At 41.3% G+C, this 27,371-nt stretch overlaps 1 protein-coding gene across 1 annotated transcript in view; it reads left to right on the top strand.

Moving 5' to 3' along the window:
- Positions 1-22,707, top strand: part of LOC110540138 (STAM-binding protein-like) — a 33,383-nt gene extending 10,676 nt beyond the window's left edge. The window contains exons 2-11 of the mRNA XM_060388339.1: positions 10,498-10,703; positions 13,461-13,539; positions 13,796-13,888; positions 14,296-14,593; positions 15,022-15,144; positions 15,972-16,096; positions 16,842-16,979; positions 20,109-20,221; positions 21,185-21,284; positions 22,651-22,707. Of these exons, the coding sequence (XP_060244322.1) occupies positions 10,498-10,703; positions 13,461-13,539; positions 13,796-13,888; positions 14,296-14,593; positions 15,022-15,144; positions 15,972-16,096; positions 16,842-16,979; positions 20,109-20,221; positions 21,185-21,284; positions 22,651-22,707 (1,332 nt within the window). The remainder of the gene's footprint in view (positions 1-10,497; positions 10,704-13,460; positions 13,540-13,795; positions 13,889-14,295; positions 14,594-15,021; positions 15,145-15,971; positions 16,097-16,841; positions 16,980-20,108; positions 20,222-21,184; positions 21,285-22,650) is intronic.
- The last annotated feature ends 4,664 nt before the right edge of the window (positions 22,708-27,371 follow it).

A 27,371-nucleotide genomic window follows, 5' to 3' on the forward strand; every position in this document is an offset into this window, starting at 1 on the left:
AGAGTCTTGTAAACAGGAACTGTCATCTGTGGGTTGTGTGCTTTCAGCTGCCCAGATTGAGGCATGTAGGGCTGCTCAGCCTTTCTCTCAAGCAGGGTGTCCCACTTGTCCCTTTTAATACATGTCTCCTGAAACTATTACTGGCTTTTACCTATTTCATAACATCATTCTCCCTCTCAGCCAATCAGCACCTGATAGAATCTCGAGGTTTCCATGGAGACGAGTAAACAAACTCCTCAGTGTCCAGTATCTCTGATCCTGTGCACACGCGATTTTTTCTTGTGAAACCCAACAAACCTTTATCTCATCCCTTTATCCAGACCCTATCCCTTTGCTCCTATTTACCTCTGTGACAATGTCAGGTAGGAAATGGATCTTTAATGTTTATTTAATTGGACATCTTCCCAAGTTGGGAAGCTTCAAAATGATGTGGGATAAAGGGGAATGTACAGAATGACAAGATGGTCTCCTTCTGTGGTCTTGGATTTGAAATTCCCTAAGGTTGTGACTTTCAACTGAGCAGTTACTCATGTACTCACTAAATGAACCTTCACATTCTTTTTGATAAAATAGGCTGGCAGGGTCTAGGGTTCCTTGGGGTATTGAGTCCTTAAGAACAGTGAAAAGAGAAGGAAACTAGAGAATTCCTGGCATTGTTTTGACTGAAACAGAAAGAGAGAGAGAGAGAAAGAGAGAGAAAGAGAGACACAGAGAGAGAGAAGACAGAGAGAGAGATGAGAGAGAGAGTGAGCTATATATAAAAGGAGAACTGAGGGGCAGGATACTTTCTGACAGCCGGTGCCATTCCACACTAGTGTTGCCAATCCTCTCTAAGCAGGGATGCCTTGGCTGACTGGTTGGATTGGCAACTGTGTCCTCCTCAGATGTCAGTGAGCAACCCTTCTGGTCCTGGTGTTTACAGTTAAAACTGAGCCTTCAGGACAGAGAAATGGGTCCATGTTACATGTCTAGGACACAAGAGCAGCTATGTTTCCTGCTCTGATCCTCCAGATAAACTCTCTAAAAGTAGTGCTAGTGCCAGGAATGCTTGTTCAGAGATGCCACCTGAGCTCATGTTGGTCTGAGGTAGCTGGGTAACCACTAGTTCATGGTTAGAATACTCTGATCCATAATGAGTTCCTGTAAATCATGCCTTACAAAGTAAAACTCAGCCCTCCTTGAGAAGAATCTTTTCTCACTGTGATAAGTCATTGTAAAAAATTGTCAACATATTATTTTTATTGATTATGTGGGAATTTCATACAATCTACATTACACTCCTTTTCCATTGTTCTCAGGTTCACATTCCTACCCATTTGTCACACTCAAAGTAAATTAAAAAAAAATACATCAATTCAAGTATGTGTTGTTAATACACTGATTGGAAGATGGTCAAAGTCTCAGTGCCAAGGCCCTTAAAGAGAACTGCGTTCCTTTTTGCCCTACCCTGGCCCAACTGAAGCAGAAGCCATCAATCCTGAAGGGCTTTATACTTTATCACCTTGATCGCAATTTTTTATTTATTCATTGATTGATTACAATTTGCTCACTTTGTATCCCCTCTGCAGCCCCCTCTTATCCTCCCAGTCCCAACCACCCTCCTTCTTCTACCCCTATGCCCTTTCTCTAGTTCCCTGATAGGGAAGGACTCCTCCCCTTCTATCTAACCCTAGCTCATCAGGTCTTATCAAAGCTGGCTGCATCATCTTCCTCTGTGGCCTGATTCAGAAGGTTGTGTTCTCATTGTGTCCTCCATCCCCTCAACATCTGACACTCTTCCTGCCTCTTCTTCTGCAGGGTTCCCAGTGCTCTGAGGGGAGGGAGAATTTCATAGGGAAACCCCATTTAGAGCTGTGTGTTTTATATCTCTTTCTGCATAATAGCTGACTGTGGGTCTCTGTATATAATCCCACTTGCCACAGAAGGAAGGATCTCAGTGGATGGAAGAATATGGCACTGATCTCTCAGTTGGCAGAGAGCAATATATTTTAATAACAAAAGCCTGGTTTCTTTGGAAATCTCCACTGGATACCCTGGAACAACAACTCAATTAACTGCAACCCAATCACACAATTGGAAGACTGGTTTGATCACAATAGATGGCTTATTGGGACTTTATCACCCATTATTAGGAGACCTTCTTAGGATCTCCTTCTTAGGATGTTTCCGACTCAGTAGGTTTCTATATCATCTCTCAGATGGCCCTCTATTCAAGCTGTATCTTTCAGGATTCACTTCCTCTACCCTATCTCCTTGCCACTCCTCACCTCATCCACCCATTCCCTTCCCCTACAGGTCCCAATTCCACCTGTAAAATCTATTTTATTTCTCCATCTCAGGGAGATCCAAGAGTCCCCTACTAGTTTATTCCTCTATAGCTAACCTCTCTTGGTGTATGGAATGTACCATTGTGATTATTTATTTAATGAGTAATATTCCCCGATAAGTGAATACACACCATATTTATCTTTCTCTATTTTAGTTACTTCACCCAGGAGTTTTTACCTGAAAACCATCCATTTATCCATTTTATCCATTTGCCTGAAAATATCATGATATCATTTTTTAACTGAATAATACTCCATTATGTAAATAATCTACATTTTCCCCAAAGGAGATTGTCAGTACTGTCCTTTGGTTCTTGAAAGTTGCTGTGACTTTAATCATTACATGGAATTACAAACTATCAGGATGACTATCTTCATTCAGCCTAGAAGTTTCCTTTCATCTTCTATCACTTTCTGGTGATTTGAATTGGAATATCCCCATGAAGCTCATATATTTAAATGTTTATTCTCCAATAAAGAATTGTCTGGGAATGGTTAGCAGGTATGAACTTGTAAGATAATAAAATTCTGATAGTGAAACCCAAAGAAATCATGACTCACAGGTTGAGAACCACTTTTGTAGATGGTACACGCTCAAAGAACTATAATATCTCTGCAGTCTACTAGATAGAGCCAAAATTACAATTAGGACATGGGAACAAAAATAATTTTTTGGTTAGTAATCACTACAACATGGGGAACTATATTAAAGGGTCACAGCATTAAGAAAGTTGAGAACCACTGCTCTAGAAAAAGATTCTATTGTTTATGCATCTTTTAGATCTAACATGACTTTTTTTTTTGAGGAAGATATAGGATGCAACAAACTGGTGGGTACCGATTCTAAGTCTTTGAGTTTTAGGAGGCCTCATTTGTCTAGTGTTAGTCTAGGAACACTTTTGCCACCATGTGAACAAGCTTGGGTCACCCAGTTGGAGGAAGTGAGGCACAGGTTTCTTACTTGAGACATTCAGTAAACACAGACAGCAACATCCCAGGCTAGAAGTATTATCCCACTGAGCTGAGCTCAAATTTCTCACTCACAAAATTATAAACAAAATGATATGGTGGTTTTTTGATGTCATGGAATCCTGGAACAGTTTTCTACATAGCAACAGATACATGATACTTCAGAGCTCATTCACTGAGTTGGAGGTTTACCAGTGGGAGCTATAATTGATTATCTGCTCACTTTTTCCCCCTAACAACTGCATAATATGTGTAACTCAATGCAGAGGACCGGATTATTGGATGTGATTCTCACTCTACCAGGGACTCACATCACAGTCTAGGTAACTTGTAATTCTTCTTATATAATGCAGAATGACTCTTCTTGTGCCTTGGCTTTGAGCATGGCAATATGGTTACTTTTATGAGAGCAGATGTGATGGCTTGCCAGCTCTAAATCCAGCAATTAGGAACCTGGCATGTTTCTCTTGTTTCTTTCTGACACCATTGAAATCTTCCTCCGAGTCACTGCTGCCACTTCAGAATGAATGGTAGAATTGTTTTGTGTAGTTGAGATTTAGGGGTTGTTTGTTATACAGCTAACCGACACATACCACTTTACTTTTACTTAACAAACATGCCTGATCCTTTTTAGAAAAAAGTAGGAAGCTTATGGATTATTTTAGGCTTGGATTCTAAGATTCTGGGCTCAAGGATCCTTTTCTACAAAGTAGTGATTGGATGATAATTAGAAAAAGACTTCTGAAGCCAAGGCGTGGTCAATCAAAGAAAAGGATGCAATCAAAACATTAGGGAGAATACGATGCACAGAAAGACAAATGTCCAGCAAAAAACCCTCAAAATAAAAGCTTGAAGTCACTGAAATAAAGGCATTTCTTGAATAAAAGCCAGAGGAGGTGAGATCTGAAAAGATTTCTGGTTTTATGCTGTGACACCTACAAGAGAAGGAATTGCCAGCCTAGTTCACCAAAAGAGGCATCAGTGGGGAATAAATCTTGATCTTCAACCCATATCTTCTTTCTGGGTCACTGGGATGTAGGGTGTGTCTGGAGCTCAAGTGCTTATGCTTGTCAGTACATAGCTCAGTCCTCTGTGGATACAGAGGGGTGCAGGTGTATCCCCGTTGCCGAGAATGCATTATTGCTCCTCAGTACACACTTGAATCATATCTAGGTAGGTGTGTGTGTGTGTGATTCACTTGTACTGTGGGACATTCTGTAATACCCATATGGTCTACACTGTGCTGTTCAGTGCTGTAGCCACAGATCATATTTGCTGATGAGCACCTGAAGTGTAACTTGAATGACCAAAGAGCTCAGTTTTAAATTCCATTTGGTTTTCATTCATTTAAATTTGGATGGCCATGTGCAGCTAGTGTCTACCACTTTGGACAACATAATTCTTCAGGTCATTATGAATTCTAATAAATGCAATAAATGTAATACTGAGCTATTGGAAGGTTGTTTTAGAGGTTCTCACCCCAGAACAAACACGCTGGGTACTGACAATTGGTGCATCAAGTTCCCAAATGTCGAGGGCCACTGTGGAAAAATACTTTATGGTGTGAAATAAGATAACATCAAAATAAATAGATGTCAGCAAAAAAAAAAAAAAAAAAAAAGATAAAAGATAAAAAGATAAAAAAATTCCTCTTAGATTTGTATTATAGGAGGTTGTGGTTTGAGGTTTAATATGCCAGTGGAAGTGACCAGACAGAATGGGGTCTCTGTATCTCTGTCTTTGTCTGTTTCTATCTTTGTTTATCTGTCTCTGTCTCTGTCTCTGTCTCTGTCTCTGTCTCTGTCTCTCTCTGCCTGCCTCTTGTGGTTCAGTATGAAAAGCTCAGCTCTGCTAAAGAATGACAACAAGATGAACTGCTTACTGACAAGACATCAGAGATGAGCTGTGTAAAACTATAAGCAAGGAATGATTAAACGCTTTTTGTTCAAGTGTTGCCTTGGTCGTGGGGCATTTTCACAGTAAGTACTTGACTAAGGATATAGCTGTGCATTTAAGAAATCCTAATGAACTCTCTGATAATGTGAAAGTCATTTTTCAGTGACACAGGACTTTATTAATGACCACCTGAAAAGAAATATGGGACACTTTTCCTGAACTAAGAGTCTTGTAAACAGGAACTGTCATCTGTGAGTTGTGTGCTTTCAGCTGCCCAGATTGAGGCATGTAGGTCTGCTCAGCCTTTCTCTCAAGCAGGGTGTCCACTTGGCCCTTTTAATACATGGCTCATGAAACTGTTACTGGCTTTTACCTATTTCATGACATCATTCTCCCTCTCAGCCAATCAGCACCTGATAGAATCTCGAGGTTTCCATGGAGACGAGTAAACAAACTCCTCAGTGTCCAGTATCTCTGATCCTGTGCACACGCGATTTTTTCTTGTGAAACCCAACAAACCTTTATCTCATCCCTTTATCCAGACCCTATCCCTTTGCTCCTATTTACCTCTGTGACAATGTCAGGTAGGAAATGGATCTTTAATGTTTATTTAATTGGACATCTTCCCAAGTTGGGAAGCTTCAAAATGATGTGGGATAAAGGGGAATCTACAGAATGACAAGATGGTCTTCTTCTGTGGTCTTGGATTTGAAATTCCCTAGGGTTGTGACTTTCGACTGAGCAGTTACTCATGAACTCACTAAATGTACCTTCACATTCTTTTTGATAAAATAGGCTGGCAGGGTCTAGGGTTCCCTGGGGTATTGAGTCTTTAAGAGCAAAGAAAAGAGAAGGAAACCAGAGAATTCCTGGCACTGTTTTGGCTGAAACACATGGGGGAGGGGAGAGGTGTATGTAAAAGGTGAACGGAGGGGCAAGATACTATTTGAAAGCTGGTGCAGTTCTACACCAGTGTTGCCAACCCTCTAGGAGGAGGAGGGTTACCTTGCTGACCTGGCTAGATAGGCAGCTGTGTTCTACTCAGTGGTCAGTGAGTAACCCTCCTGGTCCTGGTGTTTACAGTTAAAACTGGGCCTTCAGGATGGAGAAATGGGTCTGTGTTCCAGGTCTAGGACACAAGAGCAGCTGTGTTTCCTGCTCTGATCCTCCAGACAAACCCTCTAAAAGTAGTGTTAGTGCCAGGACTGCTTGTTCAGAGGTGCCACCTGAGCTTGTGGGGGTCTGAGGTAGCTGGGTAACCACTAGTTCATGGTTAGAATTTTCTGCTCCTTAATGAGTTCCTGGAAAGCATGTCATACAAAGTAAAACTTGCCTCACCCTGACCCCATCCCCAAGCAGACGCCATCAATCCTGAAGAGTTCTATACTTCATTACCTTGATCACATTTTTTTTCTTATTGATTTTTTGGGTGATTGATTACAATTTATTCACTTTGTATCCCCTCTGCAGCCCCCTCCCTCTTCTCCTCCCAGTCTCTCCCACCCTCCCTCTTCTAACCCTATGCCCTTTCCCTATTACCCTATAGGGAAAGACTGTTTCACTTCTATCTGACTCTAGCTGATCAGGTCTTATCAAGGTTGGCTGCATCATCTCCCTCTGTGTCCTCGCATGCCTGCACCTCACAGAGGAGGTGATCAAAGAGCTAGCCACTGAGATCATGTCATAGGCATCTCCTATAGCCTTAGTAGGGAACCTACCTGGAAACTGAACAGCACATGGACTTCGTTTGAACAAGTGTTCTAGATCCACTCCATGCATCGTCTTTGGTTGGAATACTGGTCTCTGCATACCTCCCCCCGCCACCCCGGGCTCAGGTTTTTTGGCTCTGTTGTTCACCTTGTGGAGTTCCTGTCCATTCCACTTCTTTCAATTACCCTCTTCTTCCATAAGGATTCCAGCACACTGCCCCAAGTTTGGCTATGAGTCTCAGCATCTGCTTCAATACTCTGGTGGGTAGAGATTTTCAGAGGTCCACTATGGAAGGCTTCTGTTCTTTTCCTTGTCTTCTCCTATTTCTGATGTCCATTCTATTTGTCCTTTTGAATGTGGATTATGCATCTTCCCTAGGATCCTCCTTGTTCAGATTTTTTTAAAATTCTTTATTAATTACACTTTATTCATTTTGTATCCCCCCTGTGGTTCCCTCCCTCCTCCCATCCCAATCCCTCCCTTCCTCCACCCTCTGCATGCATGCCCTTCTCCAAGTCCGCTGATAGGGGAGGTCTTCTTTTCTTTCCTTCTGATCCTAGTCAATGAGGTCTCATCAGGAGTGGCTGCATTGTCTTCTTCTGTGGCCTGATAATGCTGCTTCCCCCTCAGGGGGAGGTAATTAAAGAGCAGGCCAATCAGTTCATGTCAGGGGCAGTCCCTGTTCCTATTAAATGGAACCCACTTGGATATTGAACTGCCATGGGCTACATCTGTGCATGGGATTTAGGTTATCTCCATGCATACTCCTTGGTTGGAGTATCAGTCTCAGGAAAGACCCCTGTGCTCAGATTTTTTGGTTTTGTTGCTCTCCTTGTGGATTTTTTAAGACTATAGATTTTAATATGTTTTCCTATAATATATGGCAAATTTCCACTAAATGGTAATGTGGTGGGAATGTAACCTTGTACAACCACTTTGGAAATCAATCTGACCCTTTCTCAGAAAATTAGAAATACTGCTACTTCAAGCTCCAGCTATACCACTACCCATAACATGTGCCATCATTCAATAAGGATATTTGCTCAACTATGTTCATTGAAGCTTTATTTGTAATGGCCAGAATCTGGAAAAAACCTAGATGTCCCTCAGTGGAGGAATGGATACAGTAAGTGTGGCACATTTACACAATGGAATAACTCAGGAATTAAAAAGAAGGAAAACATGAAATTTGCAGACAAATGGTGGGAACTAGAAAAGATCATCTTGAATGAAGAAACTCAGAAAGACACATATTGTATATACTCACTTGATCACAATTTTTAAGAACTCACTTCAATGGCATCCTTCCTAAACTGTATTTTTCTTTTGGTGTAGAGGCTAAGAAAACATGCACTGCCACATGGTTTCTGGATGAGGCAAGCACCACTGGCACCACCATGGCCTCCTGCTATAATACTGAGAGTGGAGGTCTTTTGAAGAGGCCCTTTCCAGAAAATGAACCCTTATCCATCTTCCACCAGTGCCATCTCCTGTGGCTGTAGATTCACTTTTCTTTTCCCCATGCATGGGACTCTGCTCAGTCATCTTTATTTTCTCTATTTTCATGTGACTACTTTTTCAAAACATAATCTCCAAAAACATGGCATTTTTAGTTGTTCTGAAGATAGTGTGTTCTCTGTAAACTTGTAATCTGCTGCAGTGTATTTCCTCTGAGCCTTCATGGGTCTCTTAGGCTTCTTCTGGCTCCTCCAAAGTCCTTAGGATGCATGTAGCTGCTGCCATCTTGAATCCAATTCCATTATTTTGAAAAGCAATGACTTAATCCTGTTTTTTTCAATTAAAATTGTTTTTAAGTGTTCACTCTTCAATGGAGGTTGTGACTACCATCCTGCCTCAGTCAATGAACTGCAGGATAAAAAAACCTGTATTTTCATGGCTATAGTTGTCATTACTTCAACAAGTTAGATGTAGTTTAATGTATATTAACATTAACTCCCAGAGAAGCAAAGGTCTCCTTTCCTAAAATCTTTTTCATCTGTTGACAGGAGGAAACTTTGTGATACCTAGACAATCAGACCACCAGAGCTGTCTAGATAATAAAGGACCTGTCACTACTGGAACAACAAATGTGGTAAGTCTCATTGCATTTTACCATGAAGATACTTTATATGAAATCATATTTGGCAACTTTAAAATCCTAGTGTCTCTGTTTTTAAACTAAAGAGCTAGAATGAGAATATATCACCTTTTCTTTACACTGTCAGTGGGATAGAGAAAGGAGGTCAATACTGTATATACGTAGTCTTTAGAGTACTTTGCATTTCTGCTCTGAAACACCCTGACTCCCCTGAACTCATTCAGTATAGGATTGTGAAATGCTGTGGTCCAAGGTGTTGTCAGTTCTCAAAGGTTTGTTTCTTTCTGCTGCTTCTCAGCCTTGGTTCCCAAAGTCCTTCAACAGCAGGAACTGAGTTTTCATTCCTCATTGTCACTCAGATGTTCTTGAAGATTTGAGCATCACAAATACTAATTAAATTACAGGGAACACCCAATCCCCAAACCTTGTGTTTCTAGCTGGGATTGACTTATGGAATACATGGATATGGGTTCCTCCAAGCTCAGGTGCTCCCTAATTGCTTGGTAATATCAGGAGAAGTCTCTGTGGTGAGTGATGGTTTTATGTGTATGCACAATCCTCCAATGTGTGCACAACCACTCATAGCTATGTGTTGTAGGTATTTAATATTTACTATTGATATATATTTTGGTTAAGCAGTGGTTATTCCTAAACCTTCTATATACCCAAATCACCACACAGAGACTAAAATTCATTTAATTAACCTACAACACAATGCTGGACAATGGTTTCTCCATCCTAAATCTCCAAACCGGCATAGTTTCCTACCACTCAGATTTTACCCATTATACTTGCTTTTAGTCATATTTTAGGTCTGTTCATCTCTCCACGTGGTTCAAAGTTCTCTCCTGCTCACCTCTGCCCCTACCCTCCTGCTTCCTTCCTCTGCCCTCTGGACCAGGGTGTCTCACCCTATTCTCCCCATTGTACTACAATGGCTGGTTGTTTTATTGACAACACAGAGTACATGGTGGCATGGTTACACAAACTTGAGAGAGGTGAATATTACAATGTGGTGTCCCTACTGATTGAAACCAGATAGTGGGGTAGAGAAATCAGCATTTGACTGAACAAGGGTAAATGATATACATTCCAAAAGAACATTATAGCAACATCTATGTAAAGTCATGGTGCAAATCTCAATAAAGAGGCTGTTTGTAAGGACCCGTTTTTGAGTTACATGCTACCTTTACATTGTGTTTTCAAGGGGCACAGAGATCCCAGGTCTGGAATCTGTCACTTTACTACCATATTAAGGGGATCCCATGCTATGTCTGTTTACTAAATTTATTGAGGTGAATTAAAACAAATGATGTTTTATTTGCTCTAATTTCTTTAGGGAGAGGTTTGTCACACAAGCTGGCACACATGCATGTGGCACACACACACACACAGAAGCACACACAAGCAAACATTGTGTACTACCTAGCTGGAACAGCAGGAGGATGAATGGCAGGAGATGGGTTTTGATGTTTCCTGTCTTCTCTTTTGTCTTAGACCATCCTCAGACACGATGATGTCAGTCTACCTCCCCAAGAGCGGTTCCAGATCTTAAGCGCTCTAGGGCAGGACATCAAAATCAACAAAAAATTTTCCAAGGCTTCTTACATGAGCCTGAGAGATGACTTCTTCCAAATGGCGGCTGACCTGGATGAATGTGGAAAAGAAGAAGCAGCCTTCATTCTCTATCATAAATTCCTCACGTGAGAACCTGCAGTTTCTATCTCCTTTTCTGGGACTGTTGTCTAATTTATGCTCCTCTCCTGTTTATGTTTGTCACATTTGCTGACAGTTACTGAATTTGACAATGTCAGGTTTTAATCATATTTCTGGCAGTTCATACACAATTGCTTCCTCCTTATTCAAAGACACAAAGACGAAAGGTTCTGTGGTCAGAAATAAAGAACTTCATGAGTAGGAGTTCTTTAATTTTTTTATTTTTTTTACTATTAATTACACTTTAATCATTTTGTATTCCCCCATAAACCCTTCCCTCCTCCCCACCCTATCCCACCCTCCCTCCCCCTTCTTCACACATGCCCCTCCCCAAGACCACTGATAGGGGAGGTCCTCTTCTCCTTCCTTCTGATCTTAGTCTATCAGGAGTGGCTGTATTGTCATCTTTTTATTAATTACATTTTATTTACTTTGATTCCCAGTTATAGCCCCCTCTATGGTCCCTTTCCAATCTCACCCTCCTTTCCTCTTCTCCACCCATGCCCCTCCCCCAGTCCACTGATTGGAGAGGTTCTCCTCCCCTTCCATTTAGTCCAAGTCTATTAGGTCTCATCAGGAGTAGCTGCATTGGCTTCCTCTGTGGCCTGGTAAGGCTGCATCCCCCTCATGGGGAGGTCATCAAAGGCCAGCCACTGAGTTCATGTCAGAGACAGTCCCTGTTCCCATGACAAGGGAAGCCACTTAGTCCCTGAGCTGCCACAGTCTACATCTGGACAGGGGTTGTTGGTTATCTCCATGAATGGTCCTTGGTTGGTGTATCACTCTTAACAAAGATACATATGCCCAGATATTTTTTTTCTCTCCTTGAGGAGCTCCTGTTTCCACTTGGATCTTTCTATCTCCCCCTTCTTTTGTAATATTTCCTACACTCCGCCCAAGGTTTGGCTACTAGCCTCAGCCTCTTCTTTGACACCGTGTAGGGTAGAGTCTTTCAGAGTCCTTCTGTGGTAGGCTCCTGTCCTGTTCCCTGTTTTTTTCCCACTTCCAATGCCCATTCTGTTTGCTTTTCTGAATGAGGATTGATCATCTTACCCAGGGTCCTCCTTCTTGATTAGCACCTTTAGGTGTATAGTTTTTGTGATAGTATGATTATCCTATATTATATGTCTTATATGCACTTACAAGTGAGTATATACCATCTGTGTCTTTCTGCTTCTGGGATGGATACAGAAATTGTGGTATATTTACACAATGGGATACCACTCAGCAATCAAAAACAAGGAAATGATGAAATTTGCAGGCAAATTGTGGGACCTAGAAAAGATCATCCTGAGAGGAGTTCTTGATCCTGTGCCCACATGGCCAGATCTTCGAAATTAACAGTTGGCAGGGAAGCAGGCCATATCTGAATTGGTGAGTGGATTGATCCACAAATGGCTTCTGAGGTACAGGATTATCTCTGATGTGTAGCCAAACCCAGATCCCTCTTCTCTTCATCCTGTAGCCTCTTGAGTTGTATAGGAAAGAGGGTAGCCTTTCCTGTAGCTACAGTTACCAGAGGACTGTAGAGCACCTGGAGTCAGTGGGGTTCAGTATAGTAAAGACTCTTCATCATTCTTACACAGGCAGATTAAATACAAAATTGCGGACTATTGCCAAGTCATGACTCTTATAGGCTCTGTGACAAGAGTGCTATCTTTGATGAAGTCAATAATGTTAAAATCTCATCAGTCATGTCTAACCCTGAATTTGGTGAAGCAGAACCTAAGGAGATACATAGGACTCTGAGGAGCTCAGGCAATGGGGTTGGGTTTTCTAGCCATGACTTCCTTGATCTTCAGAAGACTGTGTGTGCTGAGTAGAGACATCACCTTCTTGTTCCACAGAGGAGGAGAAAGCTCAGGTTTAGAAATGAGTTCAGCAGGACAGTTTGCATTTCCCTGCACTTACACCTGCTAGAACAAGGGTTCTTCTGTTCGTTTTCCACTGTTGGTATTCTGTAACATGGTGATATTTTCTTGAGCTCATGTTATGTCTCCCTCTCATTTTCTTACACTTCCAAAGACAAATCAGTCTTACAAAGGGCTCGTGTGTCTTCTGAGATATCAGCTTTTCATATGGTGATGTAAAGCACATATGCACATAAAATGATTCTGATCATACCCTCCTCTCAAGTAGCATTTCTGAAAGGGTCATGGATTGTTCTTGATTTTTGGACTGATGTGAGGGCTGAGGCAGGTGAGCTGCATCTTTGGGATCAGCATCCCACCAGGTAACCACATCACATGCACTCCTAACTCTGAGCACCCTCAGTGTCTCCTTTTATTACCTAATGGTCTCTCTGGTGAGTTTATGCTCTGCTTGGAAACATACACGAAGGTGCTCTATGAGCATCAATCCATATTGTGATTGGGAATGGAAGAAAGAGACCACTGTCTTTATTTCCTGTTTTGAAGTTCAGGGTTAATGCCCTGTTTCCTCAAGGATCTGGGAGTCTATTAACCCTAATTATATGCTGTCTCCTGAATGCTAGGATGACAAACATGCACCTTAACAGTTTAGCTATGCTTCTCAAGAGCTGATGTTTGTTGAATGTGCCAGTTTAATATTACAGTAATGACACATATCTTTCCAGACACTGGGATGGAAACTGATGCTGGATTTAAGGGTGCGCTTCTATGAACTCTAGGATCTTCTGAAATCCTGCATGCAGAGGTCAAATTTCCTCTGGGCCTAATTTAAACATGTCAACATTTTCTGTACATCTCATTCACTCTCTTTAGATTATATTTGGAAAAACTGAACATTGGCCCAAAACTCCGAAAAAAAGATGCCCATGGTAGAAGATCAAACTTCAACAAGGTGGGTCTTTGTTGCCTAAGCTGACTAACAAATATTGCCAGAGCAACCTGAAGCTACTCAAAGAAATTCCACAGATCCTGACACTTGGTGGAAAGGGGTCAGATGCTGCCTCAGATGAGCCGTAAAGAGGAGAGGGATGGCTGGGAATAAGGTTCAAGCTGTGCATGAGTTACTGCTGCTTTTCCCAACTTGTTTTATTCCCCTTTTTTCTCACATTATAACTTTTGTAATTCTCCATTTTGGTTTTGTATTTCAGATTCTAAAGATCGTTTTTGACAGGGCCGAGGCTCTAAAGAGGAAACTACTAAACAAATATAATAGGGAATACGAAAAATACCTAATGGAGATGGTCAGTATGAGTAGCATGAGACAGTGGGAGTATATGGCAGCTATTCAGCTTTTTGGATTGTCTTGTTATTTTCTATTGGAGTCTGAGAGTCAATGAATAGGCTCCACAATCACTTGCACATAAATGCACTTGCATCCATACCAGCCAACACACACACACACACACACACACACACACACACACACACACACACAAAGATGGGCGGAGTGTAGAGAAGACTGAGACTTAGCTATTACTAGAGACAGCCATACAGGAACTGATTAGGGGGGTGCTGGATGATTTCCACCACACCAGATTTATTCATCTGATTCTGAGATATCAGACATGAACAGACCTAGGTTTTGTTCATCTCTGTGATGACAAGACTTCTGAGATTTCAAGTATTTACCTAAATCCTTTTCCTGTAGAAGAATAAAGAAGAGGAAGCAGCAGAGTGGACTTTCTTCTGGGAGGACATAAATTCAGAATATTCCACTTCTTGCACTATTCCGTTTGATCCATTGTATGGATCTAAAGAAAACAAAAGTGGAGAAGTGGGACCTGGAATAACATCAACAGCAGAGGAAGCTCAACCTTCCTCAGTACCAATCAAAACCTCCAGCCCACCACAGCAGTGTGCAGTAGAGGAAAACACTAAGTTTGTCACCCCAAGCACATCATCATCTGCCAAGGGGCCTGGGGAAAATGACCCAGAGAAAAGCATAGGTAAGTGACTGGCTCTTTGAACTTCCCCCATCCCCCACCTCGAGGGAAGAGCAGCCTTGCTAGAACAGAGGAGGACATTGCAGTCAGTCCTGATGAGACCTGATAAGCTAGGTCACATGGAAGGGAGGAGGCCCTCCCCTATAGTGGACTTAGAGAGGGGCAGGGTTCAGATAAGGGAGTGAGGGTAGGACTGGGAAGAAATAAGAGAGGCTACAGCTGGGATATAAATTAAATAAACTGTAATTAATCTTAAAAATAATAAATAAGTAAATGAATAAATAAATAAATAAATAAATAAATAAATAAATCAGGATGTTCCAGTTGGTGTTCTATTCCATCTGAGCCATTGCATGGACCTAAAGAAAACAGAAGTTGGGAAGAAGGACCTGGAGCAACAGTAACATCAAAGGAAGCTCAACCTTCCTCAGTACCAACTGAAACCTCCAGCCCATCACATCAGTGTTCAACAGAGGAGATCTTGAAGGTCATCTCCCCAAGCACATCATCATCTGCAGAGCAGCCTGGGAAAAACGACACAGACGTAAGCACAGGTAAGTAACCACAGGTTTCTGACTTGGAGAAGACTTGTGTAGAATTGGTTCCCCATTTAAACACAGGAATGAGCTAATTGCAAGATGAAGTTATAGTATAGAAATGCAGATTTATTGGGAGAAGCTCTTGGCTGCAATACTAGGGAATAAGGGAGAGAATGAAGAAAGAGTGAGGAGAAGGGGAGGAATGATACAAAGAGAGTAGAGCGAGAGGAGAAAGAGAGATAAGGGAACCTAAATGTCTGGTTTATATAATGAGGGGAAGCCCCTGTCTCTGGGCTGGGAAGCACAAAGTAGTTGGTGAGAGCTTGTCCTAGCCATGCCTGGCAGCAGGTAGGGACCAAGGGATGCTGGGAAAACCTGGAGGGCAGGTGCACTTCTGTATGGTCTGAAACCTAACTGTCCACATTACATCTGGCTCAACCACACAGGAGTGAGTCTAGGGCTCACTAGTAAAGTAAGCACATGCTGGTGGACAGGTATCTGAAGTCTGGAGCACTGAGCACCACCACAGAAAATGTTGCATTTCCTTGTCCATGTCCTCAGTCTTTGGCTTCTGTGGTCCACTTACACTCATCTCACAGTCACATTCAAACTATTGCTCCATCCACTCAAGCTGGCTATAAAGTCCGTGGTCCAAGCTCCCAGTCAGCTGTACCCAGAGCTATGAGAACTCAAACCTGGCTCACTTTGTGATTCCATCATGGGGAAGGACTCATGGAGAGAATCCCAATGACATTTCCTTTCTCTCCCAGGCTCTCAAGATGAATTCTGCTAATGAACAGCAGGCCCTGTTGCCTAAGACTTTTCTCTCTTTTCCATTGCAGTTCAGAAAGTCAAAAGTCTACGTCCTGTAATCCTCCCTCACGATTTATGTGAGAAATTTCTAAAGTCTGCGAGGAAGAACACTAAGAAGAAAATTGAGACCTGTGGTGTTTTGTGCGGATCCATGGTAAAAATATGAAAGGTCCTTCCTGATCTGAGGTTGTTTTTTCCCCTTGTCTTCCCATGACTGTCAGAGAACATATCCAGGGAATGTGTCCATAGACTTCACCAGAGAGTAGGAACTGTGGGTGACAAGGCCTGGAAACTTTGAATTTGATGACTTTTTATTTGGTTGCTTTTCAGAATCCCTTGAACCATTTGCTTCAATGTTATAGTTAGAAATTTTCATTGTAGTGGTAGCTAATGCTGTTAATTCCTGTTACTGCCAAACTGACGCTGGAGGCTTTCTACAAGTTCAAACCAGCTTCATAAGGAGAATGAGACACTGTCTTGTAGGCCATGGAAACATGCCAGCAGGCAGACAAGCAGATAGGCAGGAATGAGGCATATAGACATTCATGTTGACTAATTCTAAAAGGAAAAGGAGGGCTTAATTCCTTTTGGTCCCTGCTCTGAGCACTTACTCTGGTAAGCCTTGGAATGTAAATTATAAACACCTCAGCTTCCTGAGCAGACCTGCTGGCTGCTGCAGGGAGGTGTCTAGGCCTAGGATGCGCCAAGAGGGACATCTCAGGGTCATCTTAGAATCTGTTCCTTTATACAGAATCTACAAGAGCTTCCAAGGGTATGAAACACTGAGGGGAAAGAGAACAGTAAGGGTCATTCACTTGGGTGGGAAACTCAGTTTTTTGTTATGAACAAGTGGGACTGAGACATCTGAAGAATATTAATAAGTTATTTTCTCTTGGCAGGTAGGAGAGGAATACCATATCACGCACATAGTCATACCACTCCAGGAAGGAGGCCCTGACTATTGCTATGCCACCAATGAAGAGGAACTGTTTTTTATCCAAGAAGAACTGGGGCTTCTCACCTTAGGGTGGATTCATGTAAGCAAATAACCTCCCTGATGGCAGGGTTCTCTTTTTTCTCTCCTCAAATCATCCTACCTAAATCTTTCTATGCACATAGTCTATCCACTCCATTTCATTCTTGTCTTTAAACATGCAGTCAATAGTGTTCAGGGTGTGTCACAGGACTATTTCCTATTTATTGCTTTTACATTTTTTTTTTTAAATTTACTTTTTAATCAAAGCAATTCTGCAAAGTTCCTATGCCTTGAGAGTCTGGGTCAAGAACAGCACCTTGCCTAGGATGTAAGGGAACATGGTATAGGGATCATGTCCCCCAAAATGTTATAAATTACACTATTTTAAATAATACAAGAGACTTATAACAATTGTATTTTGTATTTATGAAGAAGTATTTTCTTTTTGCACACCCAAAGATATCCTACCTCTGAGGTTTTCAAGTGTTTGCACATGCTGAACATACTTCTGTTGATTTTCAAATAAACACAGCAACTTTCCTAGAGATTTCTTCGGAATGATTCTCTCGTTATCAAGTACTGAAACTCACAGAACAAAAAGCTTTTCTTGGAATATTGACAGGTGTAAACCACAATCACATGGTTTATTTCTAGGTTTTAAGATATCATACATACTTATACTCAGAATGTGAGAAGTTGAGATTTTTGAAGCAGTCTCCTGTGACTTCATGATTTTCAGTTCAATACAAATTTCTTACTGTTTTGCCTAAATCAATAACATAATATGTAATAATAAAAATTTGGCCCTTTGTGTCTAGTAACACAAATGGTTGATCACACATAACCTTGTACCAATTCAGATGAGGCATTTTGGACTACATTTTTCAGAATGTAAATCTGGGTCCCTGTGAGTTTCAGAGAAGAGGGGACACAGTTGAAGTGACTTATGATGACTTGTAAACATTGGCCAGAAGGGGTTCATGGGAGAGGGGTCAACATTGGATATCTAAACTGTACTCCTGCATCAGTGAGCAGTTCTGTTGGTTGGGATTGGTGTTTGGTATCAGAAAAGGATGACATATATTTGTTGATATGACCTATCAAATACATGGTCTCTGTTGACTCGTGTGGGCAGAAAAAATAGTGGTGATTTTGAGTAGAAAGAGAACTATTTGGATTATTCTGGGTAAAACCATTTCTTGACTAAAGCCATAGTCCAGAAGTTAAAGTGAAGAAGATACAAGGCTGATTCAGATGTGAAGATCAGTTAAGGTTTGGGAACTGCTAACATCCAATGAGAGGATAGTACCAGTCTGTTGAGGAGAAGTGAGATTTCAGAGATCCAAGTAATGAGGACCAGAGGCTGATGAGTCTGGGACAGAGCAGCCTTTCAGCTGGGCTCATGGTGATAGTAGTGATCCTCTCATAAGGATGAGTAAGGCTTCTAGAGAAGGACAGAGATTGGAAGTGGAGTTAATTCTTACTGTGTGGAATTTAAGGTATATGTGAGATATCAAATCTATATGGCCATTGGAAGGAAGTTTTGGGAAGCCAGGGGGAACCAAGAGAGGGACCTGGAGGCTTCTGCATGGAGTTGGCCTAGGAAATGTGGAAAACGGGGGGAGCTGGCTGCAAGAGAATCCATTCCCTGGCAGCTGAGGTGTAGGTCTAATAAGGAGAACATGGAACACAGTGGGTGATGAAACAGCAACAATGCTGCAGGAGTACTGGTTAGGAGGTTCTCAGAAACCATACAGCAAGGAGAGTTGAAGAATTAATTCAGCATGTGACTAACAGACAGGCTCCAGCAGGGAGAGTATTCATATCTCTTGCTGAGGTTCTGAGGATATTGGCTAAATGATTTTAGGCCATGGTGGGTAGAGACTTCAAGGCTTAGCAGACTCTTAGAAATCCAAGTACAATGGCACCCTCATGGAATTTTACCACTCAAGAGGATGAGGCTGCTGGATGGTGACTTCAAAACCAACCTGGTCTAAGAGTAAGATTGTGCCTCAAAACAAAAGCCATCTGATGACGTTTATGGCTATTTTTGGAATCTGTCATTAATGTCATACTAAGGCTTGTATCTAATTCCTAGATTCTTGGAAAAGGAAGAATTATGAGTCCGTTCTTGATGGAAATTGGTTAAGAGAGTAACTGACACTTGAGGGAACTCTCAGATGGCATGAACATGGTTTTATCTTGTTGATGTTGATTTTCTTGATTTTACTTTTTGTTTGAATTCTCTTTAGATTTTCAAATGAGTGATATTTAAAATATAGCTAACTTGTGAGTGTACATACATGAATAGTACAGTTTAATAGCTCATTGAATAAATATGATGTACATACACAAAGTAGAGAAGGAAACAGGAACCTACCAGGAGCCTAGTCCAAATGCCTTCCTTCCTTCCTCCATATTGTGTTTTGCTTAAACCATCTATTCCTGGATTTCATTAGTGATCACATCCTTCATGTGCCTCCATCCATGCTAATAGTACTTGAAGTGCAATGGCTAGATATGTAACATTTACTTCTGCCTTTCTTGGTTTAACATCTGCAGGATTCATTCCCACGCTGGCATGCAGTTGTCTGATGTATTTTTACACTGTTGATCCAGTTAAAATGGGGAGGGAAGAAAAGGAAAGAGGGGTAAATCAAGTGACAATAGTACAGTATCACATCTATAGTTCAGACAGGTCTCCTCTTTACAGAGGGACTAATCACATGGATTTCAAAGGCAGGAGTGAAGGCAGATAACTGAAGATCCAGAGAAATTGTTGAACCAATATTTGTAGTGGTCACCCAAAAGGTTGATGAGGAAAGACTCAGTCTGCTGTTTGCAGCAGGGAAGCAGATGTGGATTAGAATCTGACTGTCAAAACTTGAAATGGTTATCGTTTAGACATTAGGTATAAATAAGCATGGATGAATAAAAGTCTTGTTTTCAGTGAGGGAGAAGCTAAAAGTGATAGAGAGAAACTTAGCTTCTTTTGGCTTTTATGTGTTAGGAGGACAAAGCAGATTGTCCCCTCTTCCTTCTCCACCTAGCAGTTGAGTGTTTCCCTTGAATGATATGAGGAATTGTGGTAGGGGCCAATTGTTGAAGCTGGTTGGGCTTGCTTTTCTTGGTGGATCAGACCTGACTGGCTATGCTCACTTGCAATTCTTGTCTTCTTTTGTTTTCATAGACCCATCCAACCCAGAGAGCATTCTTATCAAGTGTGGACCTCCACACCCATTTTTGCTACCAGCAGATGCTGCCTGAGTCCATCGCAGTGGTGTGTGCCCCCAAATACAAAGAGTGAGTGTGTAAGATTCAGATCTGGAAGGCACAAGAGCAAAATGCTTTCATGGCTGAAAATTATTTAAAATATATCTATAGAGTGTCTTAACTGATTGTTATTAAAGCATTCAGTTAAGAGCAACCTTGTAACTAATACTAGGTGCTCTTAAAAAATATGTTGACATCACTGCTTACTTTCTAGGACAAACTATCAGGAAGTAACCTCAAGAGACAGAGGTTGAAATTCTACACCAAACACTCTACATGATTGTCCTTGCTTTCATTCCTAATGTCAAGTTATTGTGAATTCCTCAGCAGATATAGTATTGGAAAAGCAATGAATTATTCTGCTTCCCATAGTAAAAAATAAAATGTACCCTGTATGTTGTCCCACAGTGACAAGAAGACTTCGAATTTAGCATTTTCGTCCCTTGTTCCTCACATTATTGATCTCAATAGACCTAATACTTTATTTGGTTATTCTTCCTACTCATTTCTACTGTTGAATCCCTCTGCCCACTTTGGTTATGGTAAAATATATTCTCAATGAGAGATAGATAGATAGAGGGGGATGTAGACATACAAAGGCAAGAGTAGAAGTATGAGAACTAGGGGGAGAAAGAAAAAGAAAAAAGAAAGAAAGGGAGGAAGAGGAAAGGAGAAAGGAAAAAGAAAGAGGAAGAAAAGTATAATGATTAAGAATAGCACCAGGAAGACAATGTCTAGGAGAAGGATAAAGATGACAGTGATGACTACGAATAGGAGTAGGAGGAGGGTTACAGGTTCTAAAAATGGGAAGAAGAGTTGTGCAGAGAAAAGAGATAGAAGGAGGGGTGAGAAGAGAGTGAAAGAGTAAAAGGGAGAGAGATCTGAGAGAGAGGAAACAGGAAACAAGGAAGAAAAATGAGAGAAAGGTGGACAGGAGAGAGGGAAGAGACCTAGGGTCATATCTGCTTGACTGAATCTGCTTATTTATTTCAGGACTGGAATTTTCTCACTGACACCTACTGGGATAAATGAAATTTGCTGCTGCTCCATGAGGGGGTTCCATCCTCATAGAGACGACACTCCTCTCTTCTGCGTATGTATCTTTGTACAATAGATCAAGACCTTGTATGTCTAGCCAGGACATAGAGCTGATAAGCTTTCTCATCTTTTCTGATCTAATTGGAAGTTCAGCATCATTGGCTACATTCCTAAAAATCCATAATAACTATATAATTACAAAACATTGGGCAGTGTATATAAGTTTTCTCTCATTTACAACCTGGTCATTTATGGTCTTTGAGGGTATTGATCCTTTTACCTAATATCTGTTGATTTTAATACAATGTACTTTCCAGGGCTGTTGAGAGAATAATAGAACTAGGACTGGGGTGTACATCAGGGTCAGAGTGTGAGCTCAGCATGCTTGAGAACTTGGATTCCATTTCCAGAATCATGGGGAAAAGAAGTAACAGACAGAGTATGGAACCCACTAACTTTTTTAAGGTTTATTACATGTTACCTTGTTCTTCACCAGTATCAGTTACTAAGTTTCACTTACATATCTGAATAAAGAAAAGGCCATGTAAGATAGGTAAATTAAGCATCTTTTATCCTGGGATTCTGCCTAGGAATTAGGGTTCTCACCTGCCTAGGAAGGTGGTTTCTTCTTCCATGTTGTGTTTAGTGATAACACACTTAGTATGATCAGATTGATCTCCATGTCAGATCAGCCTCAAGTCAATGAGATTCTGGCACTTTGTATCAGCCTGGACCCTTTCACCGAGTTTACATTAAGAGAAAATGCAGCAACATAATGAAAGGACTAGAATCTGCCCCATAAAGTATATAGGATCCAGAGCTGAAACCACAGAGATCCAATGATGTATAAAATCCTGGGGTCAGATTGATTAATCCTTGTGAATTTGTTTTACATATGTATACCCTCAAGAACTATTCATATAGTTATCATCACAGCTCCAAGATTACTTGTTTCATTTAATAAATATTTCATAAGTGGCTCTGGAAAACATGTCTAAAGATATATGGGTAGACACTGACTCTGTCTATGAGGAGTACTAGGTAGGAGTGCTGGGTCTCAGACCTTTGTTGATGTATATCACTGACCTCACAATCTCACCTCTAAGCTAAGAACTACTGGCCTTCAGAGAGCTTCTTACATTAGAGGTTTATGTGCGGGGACATGGCTCAATTGGGGAAGAGCTGGTGTTTTAAGCACAAGGTCCTGGAGTCAACTTGTAGCACTCCTGAAATATGCCATGAAGGCACAACACTGGGAGTTAATGGCAGGAGGATAAATTCAAGATTCTCCAGGACTATGTAGGTTACATGGTCTAGACTAGGTCACCATCGTCATTCTTTTGGTATAAAATTAGAAGTATAAGTTGTTTCAAACAGGACTTTTCCATGCTTTGACCCTATTTACTTTTCTTCATTTGCAGGACTGTGGCCATGTCACCACCCAGAACACCAAAGTGATGATCACTGATTTACGATGAGTATAATCCCACTAACCAACATCTGAGGGAATCTGTGTGTGTGTCTGTGTGTGCATGTATTTTGTGTATGTGAGGGACACACACATATTTGTGCATAGAGTGGTGACATATCTGTGTGTATGTTCAATTTATGTCATATATGTTTCTTGTATGTCAGGTATGTTACATCTGTGTCATGTATGTTCACAATGTGTGTATGGATGAACACTGCTCATTCTTTGTTCTGTAGATTTAGTGTTTTGACTATTATATGACATGAGGAGCTTCTTTTCTGGTCTAGTTTATTTGGTGTTCTGTAGGCCTCTTGTGTGTTTATGGACATCTCTTTCTTAAGTTGGGAAATTTTTCTTCTATGATTTTCTTGAAAATATTTTCTGGACCTTGGAGCCCGGAATCTTCTTTTTCATCTACTCCTATTTTTCTTAGATTTTGTCTTTTCATGGCATCCTTGATTTCTTGGATGTTTTGTGTTTGGAACTTTTCCAATTTTATCTTTTCTTTGAGAGAAGTATCAATTTCTGCAAGTGTATCTTTCGCACCTAAGATTCTCTTCCATCCCTTGTATTCTGTTGGTGATGCTCACCTTTGTGGTTCCTGATCTTTTCTCTGAGTTCTCTAGCTCCAGGGTTTTCTCAGTTTATGTTTTCTTTATTGATTCTAATTCTGTTTTCATGTCTTCACTATTTCCTTCGTCTGTTTGAATGCAGATCTTTGCCTTTTCATGATGGCTTCTATTTTGTTGTTGTTGTTCTTCATTTCCTCTCTATATGTCACTACTTGTGCCTCTATTTGTTTGGCTGTATTTGCCTGTATTTCTTTCAGAGCTTTGTTCATTTCCTCTCTATATGACTCTAGTTGTGCCTCTCCTTGTTTGGATGTGTTTGCTTGTATTTCTTTGAGAGCTTCATTCATTTCCTCTTTATGTGCCTCTAATAACTGGATAAGGGTAGATTTGAGATCATTTTCCTGTATTTCTAATAAATTAGCATATTCTTTGACTTTTGGTGTTCCTGTTGAAACCATGATGTCATGATATTTGTTGGATGTGTTCTTATACTGGCCTGTAGCCATCTGCTTATCTGGCAACTTCCCTGTTTCTTCCTGGAGTCTGTACTTCAGACTGGGTTCATATGTTCCTGATGTCTGGAATATTACTCAGGAAGATGAGAGAGGTTCACCTTTTAATAGTGGATGATGATGTTTCAGCTATACCTAAGGGAAGATTGTTGCTGGTGCATGTGTGCAAGTGCAGGTATGTGCATGGAAATGTGCCCTGAAGAACAGGGTTTTAGGGCGGGTAGATGCCTGGAAGGGTGGGGCTTTAGTGCAGGAAGGGGTGCATGTGCTGGCACTGCTCACAGGCTCAACACACATGGGCAGGTATTCTGAATACCTCAATGGCCTACAGGCCTGTCTTACTGTCCTCCTGGTATTCAGATGTGTCTGGGCTCAAGGAATCATTTGCCGGGACTCCACTGGTAGACCCACAGCACAGAGGCTTCAATGGTGAGAATGCTGTCCCAAGGATCTTTCTGTTGCCCACAGTGTGGGTGTGGGTGGGAGGGATCCCATGTCTGGCTTCTAGCGTGTAGGGACATTGGATCTAGGGCTCTGCATTCACTCACTTAAAGGCATAATTGGAAAGCACAGTTGTTCCCCCCATTCTCTACTCTCATATTTAGGCTTGTATGGGCAAATGAGATTATAGAAGATCTGTCAGTTCAGTGGTGTCCACTGTTTGGCCTCCAGGCAGGGAGATCCATAATTAGTGTAGCCACCTCTGTGTTATCAGCCAATTAGCATGGAGGCACCTGCTTGGGCACCCACTGCTGCCTCTGCCAAACAGGGAGGCCTGTGCTTGGGGCAAGGGGAAATGCAGGGGGGTTGAATATTCACCACTCTCAGTCCCCTGAGACATCCATGTGTGACTGGATACAAACTGTCCCAGCTCAAGTGTTGTCCTTTCTCTCCCTGGAAGCTTCAATGTTGATGTTCTGACTTCAGTTGCTCCTCCACTCACCAATTTCTGTTTTTGGGATCCTGTGATGGCAGGTTCTGCAGTCAGTTGTACAGTCTATATGGAGTCCCCTTGCAGAAGACTGTAACAGCCTCCCAATTCTGCTGCAAGGCAGGCCGTTGTGCGGGCCTCCCAGTGGACACTGTAAGGGCCTACCTGGTCTTCAGCAGAGGTAGGAGTATGGCATCTAGCCCTCCAGTGACCTCCATGCTCTGTGCCTGAGACAACAGAAGTGGCTGTAACAAGTAAGGGTCTCCTTTACCAGCGGACAAACAGTGGACACCACTGAGCTGAAAGATCTGCTGCACTCTCATTTGACCCAACAGGCCCAAATCTGAGAGTAGAGAACAGGGGGAAGACCTGTGCTTTCCCATTAGGCCTGTGAGTGAGTGAATACACCTTCAAGTGAGTGCATGCAGGGCCCCAAATTCAGCGACCCTTTATGCTATCTGCCAGACATTGAATCCCTCTTACCCACACCACCACTTTTGGCAAGAGAGGGATTCTTGGGACAGCATTCTCACCATTGAAGCCCCTGTTTGGGAGTCTATCAGTGGAGTCCAGACAAATAATTCCTGGAGCCCAGACAGATCTGAATACCAGGAGGACAGTAAGACAGGCCTGTAGGCCACTGAGATATTCGGGGCACCTGTCAAAGTGCATTGCACCTGTGAACAGCACCCACACCTGCACCCCCTCCTGTGCTTAAGTCCAGCATTCTAGGCATCTACATGCTTTAGCACCCTGTACTTCAAGGCACACTTCCAAGCACACAGCCTCTCTTCCTCCCCATCACTTTTGTACTCATGCCTGTGTCCTTCCTTTCTTAGCTACACCAGAAAAACCCAACATCCCCTCTCATACTAGTAAACTGCTCTCAGCTTCCTGAGGAATACTCCAGACACCAACATAAAGACTGACCCTGTCTGAAGTACAGACTCCAGGAACAAACAGCAAAGGTTACAGATAAGAAGATGGCTAGAGGTTGGCATAAGAAAACATTCAACAAACCTCAAATCAATGGACATGCTAATTCAGCATAAACAAAGGAAAATTTTCTCAATTCTGGGCTTATCCAGATATTAGAGGCACATAAAGAGGAAATGAGCAAACCTCTCAGAGAAATACAGGCAAATACAGCCAAACAAATAGAGGCACAAGTAGAGGCATAAAGAGAGGAAATGAACAACAACAATAAAATAGGCCATCATAGAAAGACAGGAATCTACATTCAAACAGATGAAGGAAATGGTGAAGACATGAAAACAGAATTAGAATCAATAAAGAAAACATAAATTGAGAAAACCCTGGAGCTGGAGAACTTAGAGAAAAGATGAGGAACCACAAAGGTGAGCATCACCAACAGAATACAAGGGATGGAAGAGAGAATCTTAGGTGCGAAAGATACACTTGCAGAAATTGATACTTCTCTCAAAGAAAAGGTAAAATTGGAAACGTTCCAAACACAAAACATTCAAGAAATCAAGGATGCCATGAAAAGACAAAATCTAAGAAAAATAGGAGTAGATGAAAAAGAAGATTCCGGGCTCCAAGGTCCAGAAAATATTTTCAAGAAAATCATAGAAGAAAAATTTCCCAACTTAAGAAAGAGATGTCCATAAACACACAAGAGGCCTACAGAACACCAAATAAACTAGACCAGAAAAGAAGCTCCTCATGTCATATAATAGTAAAAACACTAAATCAACCTAACCAAAGAGAAATATTAAAAACAGCAAGAGAAAATGTCCAAGTAACATATAACAGCAGACCTACCCTTATCACATCAGACTTGTCAGCAGAAACTGTGAAAGACAGTAGAACCTGCTCAGATGCCACGCAGATTCTGAGATACCACAGATGCCAACCCAGACTACTATACCCAGCAAAGCTTTCAGTCAGCATAGATGGAGAAAACAAAATATTCCATGACAAAACTAAACTTAAACTATATCTACAGAGCAAACCATCACTACAGAAGCTACTAGAAGGAAAACTACAATCCAACAAAAACAACTATATGGAAGGAAACACACGGTATAGATAACTTTACAACAAAACATTAAAAGAAAACAAGCCTTGAAACAGAGTAACACCACCAGCTTCCACAATAAAAGGAACTAACATTGGTCACTATTATCTATCAACAAGGGACTCAACTCTCCAATAAGAAGACACAGACTAACAGAATAGTTGCAGAAAAAGGACCCAAATTTCTGCTGTATCCAAGAAACACACCTCTGCAACAAAGATAAACACCAACTCAGAGTAAAGGGCTGGAAAATGTTTTTCAAGCAAATGGATCTAGAAAATAAGCTGGAGTAGCTATCCTAATATGTAATAAAATAGACTTTCAATCAAAATTAAACAAGATAAGGACGGGCACTTCATTCTCATCAAAGGAAAAATCCACCAGGAGGACATCAAAGTTCTGAACATCTATCCCCCAAATACAAGACTACCTACATTAGTAAATGAAACAGTATTAAAGTTTAAATCACATATCGATCCCAACAACTTAATTTTGGGAGACTTCAACAGTGCACTCTCACCAATGGACAGATCATCTAGGCAGAAGCTAACTAGGACATAATGATACTTGCAGAAATCCTAAATAAAATGGATCTAATAGATGTCTACAGAACTT

Source organism: Meriones unguiculatus, chromosome 7 (genome assembly GCF_030254825.1).
Source record: "Meriones unguiculatus strain TT.TT164.6M chromosome 7, Bangor_MerUng_6.1, whole genome shotgun sequence".
NCBI lineage: Eukaryota > Metazoa > Chordata > Mammalia > Rodentia > Muridae > Meriones > Meriones unguiculatus.